At 51.7% G+C, this 18,297-nt stretch overlaps 1 protein-coding gene across 2 annotated transcripts in view; it reads right to left on the bottom strand.

The window, feature by feature from the left end:
* Positions 1-3,990: 3,990 nt before the first annotated feature.
* The window catches only part of TMEM130 (transmembrane protein 130), a 23,826-nt gene continuing 9,519 nt past the window's right edge, over positions 3,991-18,297 (bottom strand). Inside the window, exons 3-8 of one of the 2 annotated variants that reach the window (XM_017864460.1) lie at positions 17,331-17,490; positions 13,191-13,357; positions 12,410-12,494; positions 8,632-8,834; positions 5,728-5,840; positions 3,991-5,389 (exon numbers count right to left, since the gene is read on the bottom strand). In XM_017864460.1, the coding sequence (XP_017719949.1) occupies positions 5,201-5,389; positions 5,728-5,840; positions 8,632-8,834; positions 12,410-12,494; positions 13,191-13,357; positions 17,331-17,490 (917 nt within the window). In that variant the 3' untranslated portion in view covers positions 3,991-5,200. The remainder of the gene's footprint in view (positions 5,390-5,727; positions 5,841-8,631; positions 8,835-12,409; positions 12,495-13,190; positions 13,358-17,330; positions 17,491-18,297) is intronic. The other variant, XM_017864467.1, reaches the window with a different exon arrangement.

The raw sequence follows: 18,297 nt of genomic DNA, 5'->3' as shown, positions 1-18,297 counted from the left end.
TTTTGGCACCATGAACCACTTTAAGTCAAGTCAAGCCCTCTTCTCAGAATGTTTTCAAAAGCATAATATAAAGTAGGGCTGGGCATACTGGCTCACACCTATAATCCCAGCACTTCAGGAGGCTGAGGTGAGAGGATCACTTGAGGCCCGGAGTTCCAGACCAGCCTGGGCAACACAGCAAGACCCCATCTCTAAAAAAAATTTTTGTTTTAATTAGCTAGGTGTGGTGGCTTATACCTGTAATCCCAGCACTTTGGGAGGCCAAGGCAGGAGGATCACTTGAGGCCAGGAGTTCAAGACCAGTCTGGGCAACAGAGCAAGACCCCCATCTCTACAAAAACTTTCTTTAAAAATTTAGCCAGGTGTGGTGGCTCTCACCTGTAATCCCAGCACTTTGGGAGGCCAAGGCAGGAGGATCGCTTGAGACCAAGAGTTCAAGACCAGCCTGGGCAACATAGCAAGACCCTGTCTCAACAGAAAATTTAAAGGTCAGCTGGGTGTGGTGATGCAGACCTGTAGTACCAGCTACTTGGGAGGCTGAGGTGGGAAGATTGCTTGGGCCCAGGTGTTTGAGGCTGCAGTGAGCTAAGATTGCATCAGTGCACTCCAGCCCGGGGGACAGAGCGAAACCCTGTCTCTAAACAAATACATCAGTAAAGATGCAATTCCTCCCATCCAAGTTCCTCAATACTCTCCATGGATCCCTTGGAGATTAGGATAGCTCAGTTTAAGAGACTGGCCCATTCCCTGCCCGATGGCCCTGGGGCCTCCTCAGCCCCTTGGCCTACTACCACACAGAACCCAGCTCAGCTCACTCCCTCAGCCCCTGCCACTCTGTCTACAGCCCACCCGCTCCCCCAGCCTCCACCCTCTGACCTTCCCTCCTCAACACAGAACAAGGCACCACCCTCAGAAGCCAAGCCAGTGGCTTTCTGGATAATTTTACGGATAATTGCCCGATGCCGCCACGCCGGAAGGGGCCCACACCACAGTCCCTCTCTCCGGGATTCAAGGAGGGAGGCCCCTGCCTCCTGACACCCAGACATCACCACGTCTCACACCAGGGCTACCCGGCCATTCGTCCTGACCTATGGGGTCTTCTGGACAGTCTAGATAAACACTGAGTTTGTTCCTTAGAGTCTTGTCTTCCCTCCCCTAATTCCAGTCATTGTGAGGTTACAACACAAGTGTGAGGAAGTAGCCCTTTCTCCCTCCCTCACGCCATTCCTCTTTCCTTTCAACAATGTTTAATGAACACCTACTATGTGCTGGGTAGTATTCTGGGTGTTAGAAGTAGAAATAGTGAACAAAATAGGCAAAATCCTTGCTGTCTTCAAGTTTATATACCGTGTAAGGTTCAGATTAAATCAACAAGTTAAGGCCAGCTGCAGTGGGTCACGCCTGTAATCCCAGCATTTTGGGAGGCCGAGGTAGGAGGATCCCTGGAGACCAAGGATTCCAGACTAGCCTCAGCAACATAGCAAGACGCCATCTCTACAACTTTTTGAAAATTGGCTGGGCATGGGGGTGTGCTCCTGTGGTCTCAGCTACTTGGGAGGCTGAGATGGGAGGATTGCTTGAGCCAGGGAGGCCGGGGCTGTGATGAGCTATGATTGCACCGCTGCACTCCCGCCTGGGGGACAGAGTAAGACTCTGTTTCTATTTTTTAAAAAAAGTACAAATAAATTTTAAAATAAATAAATAAATAGTATGTTAGGCAAAGCGTGGTGGCTCAGGCCTGTAATCCCAGCACTTTAGGAGGCCGAGGTGGGCAGATCACTTGAGACCAACCTGGCCAACATGGCGAAACCCTTTTCTACTAAAATACAAAAAAAATTAGCCAGGCCTGGTGGTGGGTGCCTGTAATTCCAGCCGCTTGGGAGGCTGAGGCAGGAGAATCGCTTGACTCTGAGAGGCAGAGGTTGCAGTGAGCCATGATCGCACCACTGCACTCCAGCCTGGGAGACAGAGCAAGATTCCGTCTCAAAAAAAAAAAAAATAGTATGTTAGAAGGTGACATTCACCATGAGTATAAGGACAGGAAGGAGAGGAGAGTGCCAAGGTGACCTCACAGACGAAGGTGATGCTTGAACAGCCCTGAAGGAGCAGAAAGGGAACCCCACACATGTCCAGGAAACAGCGGCCTGCCCAGCAAAGGGAACAACTCGGGAAAGACTCAGCCAGACAAGCAGCAGGAGCTGGGTGTGACAAGGTCACAGGCCAGGTTGGACAGGGACTTAGGGGGCCACTGGAAGGATTTGGGGTTTGCTCTGAGATGGGAGACGCTGAAGGGTTTGGGGCAGAGGAAGATGTGGTCTTGGAGCAGTTTTGTAGACTGACTTCTGGCGCAGTGAGGGGTGAGCGGGACCCGCCAGGCATTGTGAGAGCCCTGCCAGGGACGGGGGTGGTGGCAGCAGGGGAGGAGGGAGCAGCGGTCAGATTCTGGATCTCAGTTGAAGGATTTCCCGTAGGATGGATATGAAATGTGAGAGACAGAGCTGCCGAAAATGACGTAGGGAATTCTGTTTCCTGGGGCTGCTGAAACAGTGTACCACAAACCAGGTGGCTTAAAAAAACAGAAACGCAACTGGGCGCCGTGGTTCACGCCTGTCATCCCAGCACTTTGGGAAACCGAGGTGGGTGGATCATGTGAGGTCAGGAGTTCGAGACCAGCCTTGCCAACATGGTGAAACCCCATCTCTACTAAAAATATAAAAATTAGCCACGTGTGGTGGTGGGTGTCTGTAATCCCAGCTACTCAGGAGGCTGAGGCAAGAGAATCGCTTGAACCCGGGAGGCAGAGGTTGTAGTGAGCCAAGATCATGCCACTGCACTCCAGCCTGGGAGCAAGACTCTGTCTCAAAAACAAACAAACAAACAAACAAACAAAACAACAACAACAACAAAAACCCCTCAGGGCCGGGCGCGGTGGCTCACGCCTGTAATCCCAGCACTTTGGGAGGCCGAGGCAGGAGGATCACTTGAGCTCAGGAGTTCGAGACCAGCCTGGCCAACATAGTGGGACTTCATCTCTACAAAAAATAAACAGAAAATTAGCCAGGGATGGTGACATGCACCTATAGTCCCAGCTACTCAGGAGGCTGAGGTGGGAGAATCACTTGAGCCCAAGAGGTCGAGGCTGCAGTGAGCTATGATCATGCCACTGCACTCCAGCCTGGGTGACAGAGACAGACTCTGTCTAAATAAATAAATAAGGCCAGGTGCAGTGGCTCATGCCTGTAATCCCAGCACTTTGGGAGGCCGAGGCAGGTGGATCATGCGGTCAGGAGATTAAGACCATCCTAGCCAAAGATGGTGAAACCCATCTCTACTAAACATACAAAAATTAGCCGGGCGTGGTGGCGCACGCCTGTAATCCCAGCTACTTGGGAGGCTGAGGCAGGAGAATCACTTGAACCAGTGAGTCGGAGGTTGCAGTGAGCTGAGATCATGCCACTGCACTCCAGCCTGGCGACAGAGTGAGACTCCATCTCAAAAAACAAAAAGACTTAAAAAAAAGGAACACAGAATCCCAGGCCCCACTCCAGACCTCCAAAATGAAAATTCTTGTTTACCAAGATCTCTAGCAATTCTCACAAACCTCAAAGTTTAAGAAGCCGGCTAGAGACTAGGAGTTCTCACGCCTGATTTGCACCAGAATCCCAGAGGGCCTGTGAAAACAGGTGGCTGCCCCCCTCCCCAGGCACTGCTTCAGGTATCAGGTCGAGCCCAGGGGTCTGCATTTCCAGCACGTCCCCAGGTGTGGCCCATGTTCCCCCTCTGACTCTAGAATCCACCTGAGGTCTCAGACTGGGATGCATGTCCAAGTCACCCGGGGACAGCTCTCCCCACCAGGGACCTGAACTGGCTCCCTTCAGTTGTCTTCACCACAGAGGACGAGTGGGATGTCCTGCTACGTCACAGCACTGCCGTTGCTGTCTGCAAGGCAAAAACATCCATGCACAAAAGAGAGACTCGGGCCACACCATCTATGCTTGGCTATATTCAGAGCACACAAGCTTTATTTAGCAACAATGGCAGTATTTCATGAGAATGAGCTGCACAATAGCGTAAATGCCATTTCCTGCACACAGCCTGGGAGCAGATGGTTACAGAGACAGAGCCCAGACCCTACAGTCCTGCCCTGCCCTTCCCGACGGGCTCCGGCTACTTCTGGCCTCATTATTGTCTCTCTCAACCACAGCCCAGGTCGCTGAGCCAGAGGGGAGGGTGCAGGCTGGTTCCGCTGCTCAGGCTCTGTCATCCTGCTTCTTCCTTCTCAAGACCACCTTGGGAGCAGCTGGCCGGCAAGAATGCCCCCCTCACACACAGGGAACCCAAGTCCCTACTGATTCAACCTCTTCTACCACTGCAAGTCCTTTTCCTCGATGAAAGTTTCACATATGGGTTTCAATAAAATAAGGTGATATTTATAAAGCACTCTGCACTCACTAAGAGTTAGTACTGCCCCCCATCCAGTCCCCTGCCAGCAAGCAGGGACTAGGGTGCCCTTATAAAAGGTGTGAGAACTGCAGAGACAAAGCACAAAGGGAGGGCCCGGCCCAGGACCTGTCAGGGCTGCTTGGAGGTCAAATTTCCTTTCAGCTGTAGTGCAGGCTGCATCCCAGCAACCGACTTAACCAGATACAGAGCCAATCATCTGAAATCTCCATGTGACATGTGTTTATATTTCTGTGTGTGTGTACATGCACACTTGTCTCTGAGTGTGCCCATCTATGTGTACAACCTTCAGTTATGGATTTTTAACCCTTTGTGACCTCCTTTCTAGCTCTCTGGCACAGGCAGAGCTATCTGGGGGAGGAAACTGAGAACCCCCAATGGACAGCAGATGTGCCAATATGAGAGGAATGGGCAGTGGGCAGCCAGGCCCACCTGGGAGTGAACACCCCAAGCAGCAAAGTCCTGCATGAGGCCTCTTCAAAGGTAGGGGGTCAAGGGGGTAGTAACCGAGTGGGGCTTACATCAGTGGCTGGACTGTACAGATGGGTGAATGGCTGGGGGCAGGGGTTACAGAGAGGGAGAGGCTTGTGGCAGTGGCTGAACTGTACAGATGGATGGATGATCCAGGCCAACAGCCCCACGCACATGAACCCCTCCTGGTCAGTGGTTCACACCACCCTGCCAGAAACTCCAAGTCAGCAGTCAGTTAACACTGAAATGGGGTGGGGAGGGGGAGTGCTCACACAGTGTAAGTTTTGACAGACTTATAGAGGGGTGGGAGCAGCCCATGGTTCTCGCGAACAATTTCCAGGTACTCAGATGGAGTCTCCAGCAAGAAGGGCCCACAGCACATCTGGCAGCAGCACCTGACCCCAGAGGGTGGCTCCGGGTTCTTGTCAGACATGGGGGAAAAGTCAAAATCAGCCACCTATGATGAACAAAATCCCACGGGTCAATCACCCACCCACCAGGAGCCCCATCAGGTGGCCTTATGAGCTCAGCTGCCTGGCAGCAGAGTGCACAGAAACACCTTTCTGGTACCACACAGATGCAAGAGATGGACATAGGAGATAAATCAGATGGGACACAAACTTAGCAATTTTTCCTGGTTTACAGATGCCTCTTGGGCATGTCACCCCAAGTCCCAGAGCCTCGCTGTGACATCAAGACCCCTTCAAGGCATCCTGGCCTGGCCCCCATACCCTCTCTAAAGATCCTCTCTAGGCAAGGCCCAGTATTCCAGCCTCCACTCCACTGAGTACCCACCTCCACCATATCCTTTTGCTGAGTGGCATTCCGCAGGGTCATGTACATGATGAAGGCCAACATCACAGTGATAAGTGTAGCACATGGGAAAGCAAAGACAGCCGGCTGGATTCCTGGGAATGAAAGAGGTAACATTACAGGACTGGGTAGCTGGTGCTGCAGTGCTGGTTCTCAGGAAGCAAGCACAACAAATGAGGGAATGAATGGTCAAGTCTTACCAGTGATTTTTTTACCCTTGTGTACATGCATCCCAACTGGGTAACCCCAATAGGTAAATCCAGGACTTCACAAAAAATAAACTGGGGTCTGGGTGGGGGGCTTTCAGCATACATCCACAAGTTACTTGATAGCAACTTCCAAGAGTGGCAGCTAAATTCCTCACCCCTTGAGTGAGGGCTGGACTCAGTGACCAGCTCCTAGTGTACAGCAGATGAAAGGAGTGACAGTGCATGGCTCCTGAGTCTAAGCCATAAAGGACACCACAGCTCCTTCTTTGCTCTCTTGGGTGACACACTTTTGGGAAGGGCAGCTCTGTTGTGAGGTCACCCAGTTGGCACTGCTTCAGCTTCCACCCTCTGGCAACTCCAGGCTCACCCACTAAACCTGTTGCAATGAAGTGGTATGATGGAAAGAGTCCAGTGTCTGAAGTTAAACAGTTGTGGGTTCAAATCCTAGCTCTGAACATGCTACCTCCTGCTAATGTTGACCTGCAAGACTGCTAAGGAGATGCAACAAGAAGGGGGTGTTGATGTGTGTGGCATGTGGTAGGTGATCAGAAAGTGTGGGTTCCCTCTCCCTTTTCCCTCATGCTCTGCCATGAGTGTCTGTTTCCCCAGGAAAAGTTGGCATTGATTACCTGTACTGCTATCTTCTCTGCAGAATTCAGGGGGTTCCTGATTGGAACTTGGTCCCTAGAGGGTGCTGAGAGACGCAGGGCTCAAGTGACCTGACAATGCCCACAAAGTAAGCCAGGGCCCAGACGGACTATAGCATCCTCTCAAGGGCCCAGAGTGGGATTGGGGAGACTGTAGAGGACAGTGACAGCTTCAGGTACATCCATAGGACCAACCTTGAAGACAGGTGCAGCTGGCAGGGTTTGGCATGAGCTTGGGAGCACTGGGAAGAACTAACTCCTACCCCAGGACCAGAGTCTGAAAGCCTGGCTCAGGCTCAGGCTAACATCCAGTCTTGTTGCCTCCCTATGCCTTAGTTTCCCCTTTTGTAGCGTCAAAGGTAGGACTAGGTTGAGCATCTGAAAGATGGTGCCTTCAGGACCTGAGATCCTACTCTATGTAAGGACGTACTTGTCTGGGGCTCCCAGAGTCCTCCATAAAGATGAACTGTAGAACCCAATGCTGTCATCAGCAAAGCCTATGACCGTAAGCCAGGGGCTGGGCCCGATGATGGTTTTGGAAGGGTATTTCAAGAAAGGAGGTTGGGCATCCTTTTCTTTCTTTCTTTCATTCATTCATTCATTCATTCATTCATTCATTCATTCATGGAGACAGGGTCTCACTCTGTTGCTCAGTCTGGAGTGCCGTGGTGCGATCTTGGCTCACTGCAGCCTCAACCTCCTGAACTCAAGTGATCCTACCACATCAGCTTCCCGAGTAGCACAGCAGAGATCTACAGGCACATGCCATACTCTCTCTCTCTCTACATACACACACACACACACACACACACACACACACACACACACACGTATATACACGCACATATAAAATATATGTATATATATGCACATATATATACACATATATATGTTTTTTGAGACAAGAGCCTCTCTGTGGCCCAGGCTGGAGTGCAGCAGTGCAATCTCAGCTCACTACAACCTCCACCTCCCAGGTTCAAGGGATTCTCATGCCTCCGCCTCCTTCGTAGCTGGGATTACAGACACACACCACCACACCCAGCTAATTTTTTGGTATTTTTAGTAGAGACAGGGTTTCACCATGTTGGCCAGGCTGGTCTTGAACTCCTGACCTCAAATGATCCACCCACCTTGGCCTCTCAGAGTGCTGGGATTACAAGCACAAGCCACCGCACCTGTCCTATTTTTATATTTTTTGTAGAGACAAGAGTTTTACCACGTTGCCCAGGCTGGTCTCAGACTCCTGGGTTCAATCAATCCACCCACCTCAGTCTCCCAGAGTCCTGGGAGCCACCTTGCCTAGCCCAGGCATCCTTATTAATGATATGCAATACCTTCTTGCTGGAAGACTCACTACCACACTGTGAGTTGAGCAGAGTTACTGTTGGGGATGCTGGTTTTAGTGGTGGCAACTGCTGGGGCAGGCGTGATGGTGATGAGGGAGGGAACATTGCAAGTATGGTGGCTCATTTGGTGCAAAAGTGTTTGCGCTGGGGACGTGTGTGGTCTTGGAAATATGTGGGAGAAGACATTGGCATGGTTGCTTTTGGTCCACGAAGCTGGCATTGGGGCAGGTAGTGGCATGGGCTTATAGATGTGGGTAAGGGCAGGGGCCATTGAGGTGACTTGGTGAGAATGCTGATAGAGTCGTTAGTGGTGGCACTGGTGGTCCTGGAAGAGTTGTCAGGAGAACATATGGTAATGGTGGTGTCTGAGTTGGTTACAGTTGTTAGTGGTGCTGGTGTTGATGGTGGTGCTGGGTTAGAATCCGATGGGGTGCTGTACTGGGGTTGGCAGAGTTGGTTGCTGGTGGGAGTGGAGAGTTTGGTGGTGGTGGTATTGACAGTTGGCCAACGCTGATGTTGGCCATCACTGGAGTCAGTAGGGTTAATGATGGTGCTGATGCTGGTGGGCTTCGTTGCTGAGGACCTTGGTAAGGTTGGCTGGTAGGAGCGTATTGGTGGTGGTGGCAGGGTGGACAGGCCTGACTGCCCATGTGGCACTGGAGCAGAAGGCGAAGTGTCACTTACTGGAGGGCCACACCTGGATCCTGTGGTACTGATGCGTCTTGCTGATGACATTCTCGGCCCGGATGCTGAAACAGTAGTCCCCAGGGTCCCTGAAGGTGTGGGTCAGGTTGTATGCTGTGCTGGCTACGGACACAGGGTGGCACTCCCCTTCCTCCAGCGGGAGGCACTCAGGCTTGAGACGCCAGCACACTGTCAGAGGAGGGCTGCAGGGAAATGGGGGCGGTTTTTAAGAAAAGGCTCAGTAAAACGTGTCAGCACAGACCAAGTCCAAGACAGGCCAGGTGGGCAGGAACTTCAGTGTCCTTTCCAGGACAGGACATCAAGCTGTCCTGGACTCAGCTTCATGCATTCCAGACCAGGGGACACTATGGTGCAAAAGAGATGGTCCCGGACCCCCAAGGGAATTCCAAGTGAATAAGGCAGAGATACACACAGACTGCTCACCGGAGGCAGGATGAGGGGTCCGATGGCATACATGGTGTACCACAGAAGCCCAGGGGGATAATAGGCACGTCCCATTTTTTGGTTTTTGTTTTCTATGAGACAAGGACTCACTCTGTCACCCGGCTGAAGTGCAGTGGCTGAATCATAGCTTGGTGCAGCCTCCAACTCCTGGCCTCAAGCAATCTTCCTGCCTCAGCCTCCCGAGTAGCTGGGGCTTCAGGCACCAGCCACCATGCCCAACTAAATTTTTTATTTTATTTTATTAGTTAATTTATTTATTTAGAAATGGAGTATCGCTCTGTTGCCCAGTCTGGAGTGCCATGTCGCGATCTTGGCTCACTGCAACCTTCACCTCCTGGGTTTGAGCCTCAGCTTCCTAAGTAACTGGGACTACAGGCACGCACAACCATGCCTGACTAATTTTTGTATTTTTAGTAGAGACGGGGTTTCACCATGTTGGCCAGGCTGGTCTTGAACTCCTGACCTCGGGTGATCTGCCCGCCTCGGCCTCCCAAAGTGCTGGGATTACAGGCGTGAGTCACCGTGCCTGGCCAATTTTTTTTAATTTTTTTATAGAGATGGGACTATATTGCCCTGGGCTATATTGCCCAGGGTGGTCTCCAACTCCTAGCCTCAAGTATTCTCCTGCCTCAGCCTCTCAAAGTGCTGAGATTACAGGTGTGAGCCACTGCAACCAGCATGAGAGAGTTGTTTGTTTGTTTTGTTTTCATTTTTGTGTTTTGTTTTGTTTTTTTTTTACAAAGTCTCACTCTGTCACCCAGGCTGGAGTGCAGTGGTACGATCTTGGTTCACTGCAACCTTTGCCTCCTGAGTTCAAGTGATTCTTGCACCTCAGCCTCCCAAGTAGCTGGGACTACAGGCATGCACCACCACGTCTGGCTAATTTTTGTATTTTTTTGGTAGAGATGGGGTTTCACCATGTTGGCCAGGCTAATCTTGAACTCCTGACCTCAAGTGATCCACCCACCTCAGCCTCTGAAAGTGCTGGGATTGCAGACATGAGCTACCGTCCCTGACCATGAGAGCATTCTTAATGAGGTAGCCAGAGAAGGCTTCCTGGAGGAGGAGGCATTTGAGCAGATCTGAAAGGATAAATGAACCTTTGATGGGTGAGAAAGGATAAGGGCATTCCAAGTTATCTACATTCCACAAGCATAGGCTCAGAAGCTGGAAAATGCAGGTCCATCCAAGGAATGTGAAATGAACATTCCAATTCCACACAACCCCAGGTCCGCAGGAAAAGCCACACACTCGTGCCACCTGAAAGATGAGGGCTGCTAAACCCACGGGGCTTCCCATCCTCCCCATCCTGAGCTCCTGCCTCCAACGCCCCGTGAAAACTACCTCCAACCCCTAAATTATTCATAGCTCATCTTCCTCTTCCCCTGGCCTCCATTGCTAACTCTCTGTCTGGCCTAGCATCCCTCTCATGTGTCCCCTTGTGGGGACAAGAGTCCTTCAAGGACTGGCCAGGCACGGTTGCTCACACCTGCAATCCCAGTACTTCGGGAGGCCGAGGTGAGCGGATCACTTGAGGTCCGGAGTTTGAAAGCAACCTGGCCAACATGATGAAACCCTGTCTTTACAAAAAATACAAAAAATTAGCCCTGTGTGGTGGCGTGCACCTGTAATCCCATCTACTCGGGAGGCGGAGGTTGCAGTGAGCTGAGATTGTGCCACTGCACTCCAGCCTGGGCAACAAAGCGAGACTTTGGGAAAAAAAAAAAAAGAGTCCTTTAAGGCCTGGGCCCTGACCACTGATGTCTGCTGCTCTATCCATCCCAGTGGCTCCAGGGAGGGGCACCCTCGTGGACAGAATGCACTCAGCATCTGTGTCTCCTCACTTACTGAACAGCCTGATGCTGTTCTTGCCAGGAGCCTGGGCCAGGCTGCCTTGAGTAGACTGGCTGATGAGAATCCCCTGGGATGATCTGCTTCTGTGTCATGTGGGGTGCCCTACCCTGTACACAGAACCCTTGGAAGCAGTGGCTCTGTCTTGTCTACTCTGGTCTAGAAGCTTCCAGAAAAGCACCCGGTCCAAAGCAGATGCTCGATCAACTTCTGCTGGCTGGTGCAAGCTCCCCTGGGCAGGCTGGAGGGCAGAACAGGTTTGGTTTTTTTTTTTTTTTTTTTTGGACAGAGTCTCGCTCTGTTGCCTAGGCTGGAGTGCAATGGCAGGATCTCAGCTCACTGCAACCTCCATCTCCCAGGTTCAAGCAATTCCCTTGCCTCAGCCTCCCAAGTAGCTGGGATTACAGGCATGAGTCACAGCGCCCGGCCTCAGAAAAGGCTTTTGAAGGCAGGCATTCCAAGGTGCTTAGAAGAATAAGAAACATCTGGACGTGTAATGGGAGAGAAGAGAACCCTGAAAGAACCGCAAGGGCAAAGGCCTGGGGGCTGGAAAATAGGCCACGTTATACACAGAGGGCTTCTCAACAGGAGGGGTCCCTCCCAACCTTTGTCTCCATGCCCACGGTGAATACAGCCCCAAAAGGCAGGTCCTCCCTCCCTGGGACCTCAAGAATTGAGCTGAGGGCTAGGTGTGGTGGCTCATGCCTGTAATCCCAGCACTTTGGGAGGCCAAGCTGGGAGGATCGCTTGAGCTCAGGAGACTGAGACCAGCCTGGGCAACATAGGGAGACCCCAGCTCTACAAAAATTAAAAATTGGAAAGGCATGGTAGTGCCCACCTACAGTTCCAGCCACCTAGGAGGCTGAGGCAGGAGAATCATTTAAGCCTGGGAGGTCAAGGCTGCAGTGAGCTGTGACGGTGCCACTGCACTCCAACCTGAGTGACAGGGCGAAACTCTGTCTCTAAAAAATACAAATAAAGGCCGGATGCAGTGGCTCACGCCTTATAATCTCAGCACTTTAGGAGGCCACGGCGGGTGGATCACTTGAGGTCAGGAGTTGGAGACCAGCCTGGGCAACATGGTGAAACCCTATCTCTACTGAAAATACAAAAATTAGCTGGGCATCGTGGAGTGTGGCTGTAATCCCAGCTAGGCTGAGGCAGGAGAATCGCTTGAACCAGGGAAGCAGAGGTTGCAGTGAGCCAAGATTGCGCCACTGCACTCCAGCCTGGCGACAGAGTGAGAGACTCTGTCTCAAAAAAAATTAAAAATAAAAATAAAATAAAGACTGGAGCTGAGCCCATGGTCTCCCCATGGCCCAGCCTCAGGACAGAGTGGCACTGCCCTTCCACGAGGTCCCAGACTGGGGTCCGTCACAGAGTGAAACACACTTGGGGTCACCATGAAAGTGGATGTGCAGAGCCCACGGGGCACCCACAGTGCACTCCGGAGTTCACTTACCTCCCCAGGAAGTTCAAGGTCACGGTCATCTTTTGGAAGGTCTGAATTAGGGTAGGCCCCAAGACTTGGATGCCTCGAAGGGTGTCTGTAAGGCCGAGAGAACCCCGTTAGACCTGGTAGCTAAGGATTGCTGTCAAGGCTCCCAGGGCACAGGGTAGTGTGACCACCACCCTGTCCTCCCCTCTGCCCTCTCCTAAGAGCAGGTCACAGGTCTGTGCAGGGTTCCTCTGGGTCCTGCCCTTCCCTGTCAGCAGCAGGTCTGGAGCCGGCTCAGAGGGAGGAATTTGGAAAAGGCAGGAAACACACGACTGTCCCGCCCATTGCCAAGTCATCGTCCGTGTCATACAGGGCAGCACCATCCCATCAGCAAGAACCAAGACATCTTCTGCAGCTGCCCAAGGGCTCCATCTTGCCAAAGCCAGGGAGAGATGGAGACCGTCCCACCCTGGGGTGAGCCTCGGTGGGAGGCCGATGGGGCCGAGGAACAGGGAATGGCATGGACTGGCCAATTCACAGTAGACAGCTGATCACCGGCTCAGGCTCTGGGTGCTTAGGCTCAGGCGGCCCCGGGCGCGAGGGCCGCTTAGCCACTGCACAGCCACATGATCCCATCCATGGCCTGCAGCGCCCTGTCTGAAGCAGGGGTATGATAGACACTCCTCAGAGGTCTGTGGGGCTCCAGGAGACAGGATGTGGGTCCAGCCCAGAGCCACCGTGATCTGTGCCTATGGTGACCCCACTCTGGAACGCCCAGACTGCATCAGCCTGCCTGGACACCCACCCTGCAGCTTCAGTGAGGCGGAGAAGTCCCCAGTCTTCTGCATCACACCCTTCGTGGCATCCGGCTTCACCTCTTCCCACTCTGCCACCACTTTGAGCTTCACGGTGAAGGTCCCGATGATGGAATAGTTATAATAGACCACGGAGTCTTCAGTCACCATCTGGGTCCTGTTAGGAGACAGGGAGGAGAGAGGAGGAAGACAGCAGATGGCTGCTTCCCCTTCCTGTAACTCAGAAGTGATTCATGGGATTGCCAGAGTCAGGGGAGGCTGTGCAGTGAGACTCCCAGCTACCAATGAGCACACCCGTCATCACAGGGCTCCAGGTCAGCTGACCCATTTCCCAGATGAGGAAACCAAGGCCAGAGAGGGCCTAAAATTCAGGAAAATTACAAATTTCTCACATTAGCCAAAGTTCAAGGGCTCAACAGCCCCATGTGGTAAAGACAGAAGAATTTTTTGTCAAAAATTTTTTGTTTTTGTTGCTTTTGGTTTTTGAGACAGGGTCTCACTCTGTCACCCAGTGGTGCAATCATGGCTCACTGCAGCCTTGAATTCCTGGGCTTGAGCAGTCCGCCCGTGTCAGCCTCCCAAGTAGCAGGGATCACAGGCGTGTACCACTGTGCCCAGCTAATATATGATTTTTTGTAGAGACAAGGTCTCACTATGTTGCCCAGGCTGGTCTTGAACTCCTGTGTTCAAGTGATCCTCTGACCTCAGCCTCTCAAAGTGCTGGGATTACAGGCATGAGCCACTCTGCTAAGCTGAGAGTTCTGTTGGACAAAGCTGCCATCCAGATTTTTCAAGTAAATGATCTTTTCTGCAAATTGTCTGCTTTCCAGTATTTATACTGTACTTTCTCTCTTTCTCTCTTTTTTTTTTTTTTTTTTTTTTCCCTTTTAGAGATAAGGTTCTGCTCTGTTGCCCTGGCTGGAGTGCTGTGGTGCAATCAGATCACTGCAGTCTCTGAACTCCTAGGCTCAAGCAGTCCTCCCACCTCAGCCACCTGTAGCTGGGACTACAGGCACGTGCCACCATCCCTGGCGAATTTTTGTATTTTTTGTAGAGACGAGGTCTCCCTATGTTACCCACACTAGTCTCGAATTCCTGGGCTCAAGTTTTCCCCCACCCTCTTGGCCCCTCAAAGCACTGGAATGACAGGTGTGAGCCACCATAGGCCTGCACTTATTTTCTTAACTTTACTGAGTAAGTTAGAACTTTCAGAATAATATTGATGGACCCTGATAAGGAGCACCCTTGCCTTATTCCCACATATCTAGAGCCAGGTTCCCCCAGCATCTCAATGCAATGATTCCTCAAAGGTATTTGACCACAGGTCACTTTTGTCACCAAGAATTAGAGAATCCACATTCCACGTTTTGCCAGGGATGGTGGCTCACCCTCTGTAATACCAACACTGTGGGAAGGCAAGGTGGGAGGACTGCTTGAGCCCAGAAATTCGAGACCAGCCTGGGCAACTTGGCAAAACCCCGTCTCTACAAAAAAATACAAAACTTAGCCAGCCGTAATGTTACAGGCCTGTGGTCCCAGCTACTCAAGAGGCTGAGGTGGGGGGATCTCGACGTCAAGAGGCAGAGGTTGCAGTGAGCCGTGATCACGCCACTGAACTCCAGCCTGGGCAACAGAGTGAGACTCCATCTCAAAACAAAACAAAACACATCTTTTTTTTTGAGACAGAGTCTTGCTCTGTCACCTAGGCTGAAGTGCAGTGGCATGATCTCGGCTCACTGCAACCTCCTCCTCCCTGGTTCAAACAATTCTCCTGCCTCAGCCTCCTGAGTAGCTGGGACTATAGGCGCGTGCCACCATGCCCAGCAATTTTTTTTTTTTTTTTTTGTATTTTCAGTAGAGATGGGGTTTTGCCATGTTGGCCAGGCTGGTTTTGAACTCCTGACCTGAAGTGATCTGTCCACCTTAGCCTCACAAAGTGCTGGGATTATAGAAGTGAGCCACTGCGCCTGGCCATAAACAAAAACATATTCTAAGTTCTCTACTCAGTATAATGTTAGTTGTTAGTTCCAGCAACTTCTTTTTCTAGTTTATTGATATTACATTGAATGTTCATTTCTGTTCATACTAACACTTTTTTGGCATCTAAAGAGATGATCTGGCCGGGCATGGTGGCTCACATCTGTCATGCCAGTGCTTTGGGAGGCTGAGGCGGGAGGATGGCTCGAGACCAGGAGTTCAAGACCAGCCTGGGCAACATAGCAAGACCCCATCTCCACAAAACATTAAAAAAAATAGTCATGTGTGGTGGTACACGCCTGTGGTCCCAGCTACTCGAGAGGTCAAGGCAAGAGGATTCCTTGAGCACAAGAGATTGAGGCTGCAGTGAGTCAGGTTTGTGCCACTGCACTCTAGCCTGGGTGACAGAGCAAGACCCTGTCTCTAAAAAAGAGGGGGAGGGAAACCAAGCACAGTGGCTCACACCTGTAATCCCAATGCTTTGGGAAGCTGAGATGGGAGGATCTCTTGAGCCCAGGAGTTCAAGAACCAGCCTGTGAAACATAGTAAGACTCTGTCTCTACAAAAAAGTTTTAAAATTAGCAGGGCATAGTGGTGCATGCCTGTAATCCCAGCCACTCAGGAGGCAGAGGTGGGACGATTGCTTGAAGCTGGAAGGTCAAGGTGGCAGTGATCTATAATCACACCACTGTACTCTAGCCTGAGTGTTTGACCACAGGTTGCTTTTGTCACCGAGAGTTAGAAATCCACATTCTGAGTTTTGCTGGGCACAGTGGCTCACCCCCTGTAATCCCAACACTTTGGGAGGAAGGAAGGAAGGAAGGAAGGAAGGAGGCGGGAAGGGAAGGGAGGGAGTAGGGCCAAGCACAGTGGCTCCCACCTGTAATCTCAGCACTTAAGAAGGCAGAGGCGGGAGGATCACTTGGGCCCAGGAGTTCAAGACCCGCCTGGGCAACATAGCAAGACCCTGTTCTCCTCCACAAAAAGGGAAAAAGAGACAAAAAGTTAAAAGGGAGGAATAAAGAGAAATGAAGCCAGAGCACCTGGGTTCTACCTTGTATCTAGCAATGGCTGGCTAGGTACCCTTCAAGGTCAAATGGGAAAAAGTCCTATGCACCTTGACCTTCCTTAAATGACTGTTTTGGGCACCAATGGCCTCCTTTATCAGGAAGACACCACAAAGGTAGGACTAGTGACTGATTCACTAGTGTACCCCAGGATCCCCAAGCGTGGCAGAGAGGAGGTGCTTAAAAGATGTTTGAAGGGAGACAGAGTGAGCAGGGAAAGGTGAGGAGCTTCAGGTGGGTCCAGTGGCGCACACCTGTAATCCCAGCACTTTGGGAGGCTGAGGTGGGAGGATCACTTGAGGTCAGGAGTTCGAGACCAGCTTGGCCGACATGGTGAAGCCCCGTCTCTACTAAAATAATAATAATAATAATAATAAATAAATAAATTAGCTGGGCATTGTGGCTCACACCTGTAATCCCAGCATGAGGCCAAGACAGGCAGATCACTTGAGGCCAGGAGTTCAAGACTAGCCTGGCCAACATGGTAAAACCCCATCTCTACTAAAAAAAAAAAAAAATTAACCGGGTGTGGTGGTATAAGCCTGTACTTCCAGCTACTGGGGTGACTGAGGCAGGAGAATCACTTGAACCCAGGAGGCAGTGGTTGCAGTGAGCCAAGATGGCACTACTGCACTCCAGCCTGGATGACAGAGCAAGACTGCACCTCAAAAAAAAAAAAAAAAAAAAATTGCCGGGCGCGGCGGCCCAAGCCTTGAATCCCAACCCTTTGGGAGGCCAAGACGGGCGGATCACGAGGTCAGGAGATCGAGACCATCCTGGCTAACACGGTGAAACCCCGTCTCTACTAAAAAATAGAAAAAACTAGCCGGTCGAGGTGGCAGGCGCCTGTAGTCCCAGCTATTCGGGAGGCTGAGGCAGGAGAATGGCATAAACCCAGGACGCGGAGCTTGCAGTGAGCTGAGATCCGGCCACTGAACTCCAGCCTGGGCAACAGAGCGAGACTCCGTCTCAAAAAAAATAAATAAATAAAAATGAAAGTGGTGAGATTCAGAGTACCCTGCACAGTGCGTGAGACAGTGGGGCACCAGTGACAGCTGTAGGGCCTGCAGAGGGGTAGGGACCTACCCGTCCCCAAAGTCCCAGCTGTAGAGAAACACGGCGGTCTTGAGGAAGTTGCTCGGGTCGTGGAGAAGGAAGGAGACTTTCAGGACGGTCTTAGTGAGATAGGAGCTGGGCCAGGGCAAGGAGGTGTTCTGGGTGACAACGAGGTCCCCAACGAGGAACTCTGAGAGAGAGACATGGGAGGATGAGTCTTGGAGATTCAGGGATCAGGGAACCAGATAGAGACCTCGTGGGCAGCTGTCAAAGCCACCACTTCCCTGGCCAGACCTTCTGGCTGTCAGAGCTAGGCAGGGAGAGGGGACCCCCCCCGTTCCCCAAAGACCCCTGAACACAGAGGCCTCCACACCCTCCCCCTGCTGCATGAACACTGCTGAACACCGGAGGACTTTGTCACATTCACTGTTTTCTCTCCTGTCCCCTCTCACCAGGACCCTGAACTTTCTGGCACAAAAGATGGCCAAGGTCAGAAGGAAATGCATGGGCAGGCGCCGTGGCTCACACCTGTAATCCCAGCACTTTGGGAGGTTAAGGCAGGTGGATCACAAGGTGAGGAGTTCAAGACCAGCCTGGCCAAGATGGTGAAACCCCACCTCTACTAAAAATACAAAAATTAGCTGGGTGTGGTGGCGCACACCTGTGGTCACAGCTACTTGGGAGGCTGAGGGAGGAGAATTGCTTGAACCCAGGAGGCAGAGCTTGCAGTGAGCCAAGATCGCGCCACTGCACTCCAGCCTGGGCGACAGAGCAAGACTCCGTCTCAGAAAAAAAAAAGAAAAAAGAGGCCTGGCGCGGTGGCTCAAGCCTGTAATCCCAGCACTTTGGGAGGCCGAGGCGGGCAGATCACGAGGTCAGGAGATCGAGACCATCCTGGCTAACACGGTGAAACCCCATCTCTACTAAAAATACAAAAAATTAGCCGGGCGAGGTGGCGGGCGCCTGTAGTCCCAGCTACTCGGAGGCTGAGGCGGGA

This window comes from Rhinopithecus bieti, unplaced genomic scaffold, assembly GCF_001698545.2.
Source record: "Rhinopithecus bieti isolate Rb0 unplaced genomic scaffold, ASM169854v2 scaffold_2723, whole genome shotgun sequence".
Classification (NCBI taxonomy): Eukaryota; Metazoa; Chordata; class Mammalia; order Primates; family Cercopithecidae; genus Rhinopithecus; species Rhinopithecus bieti.
The sequence above is the reverse complement of the archived record's forward strand: the minus strand, read 5'-3'. Positions and strand labels throughout refer to the sequence as shown.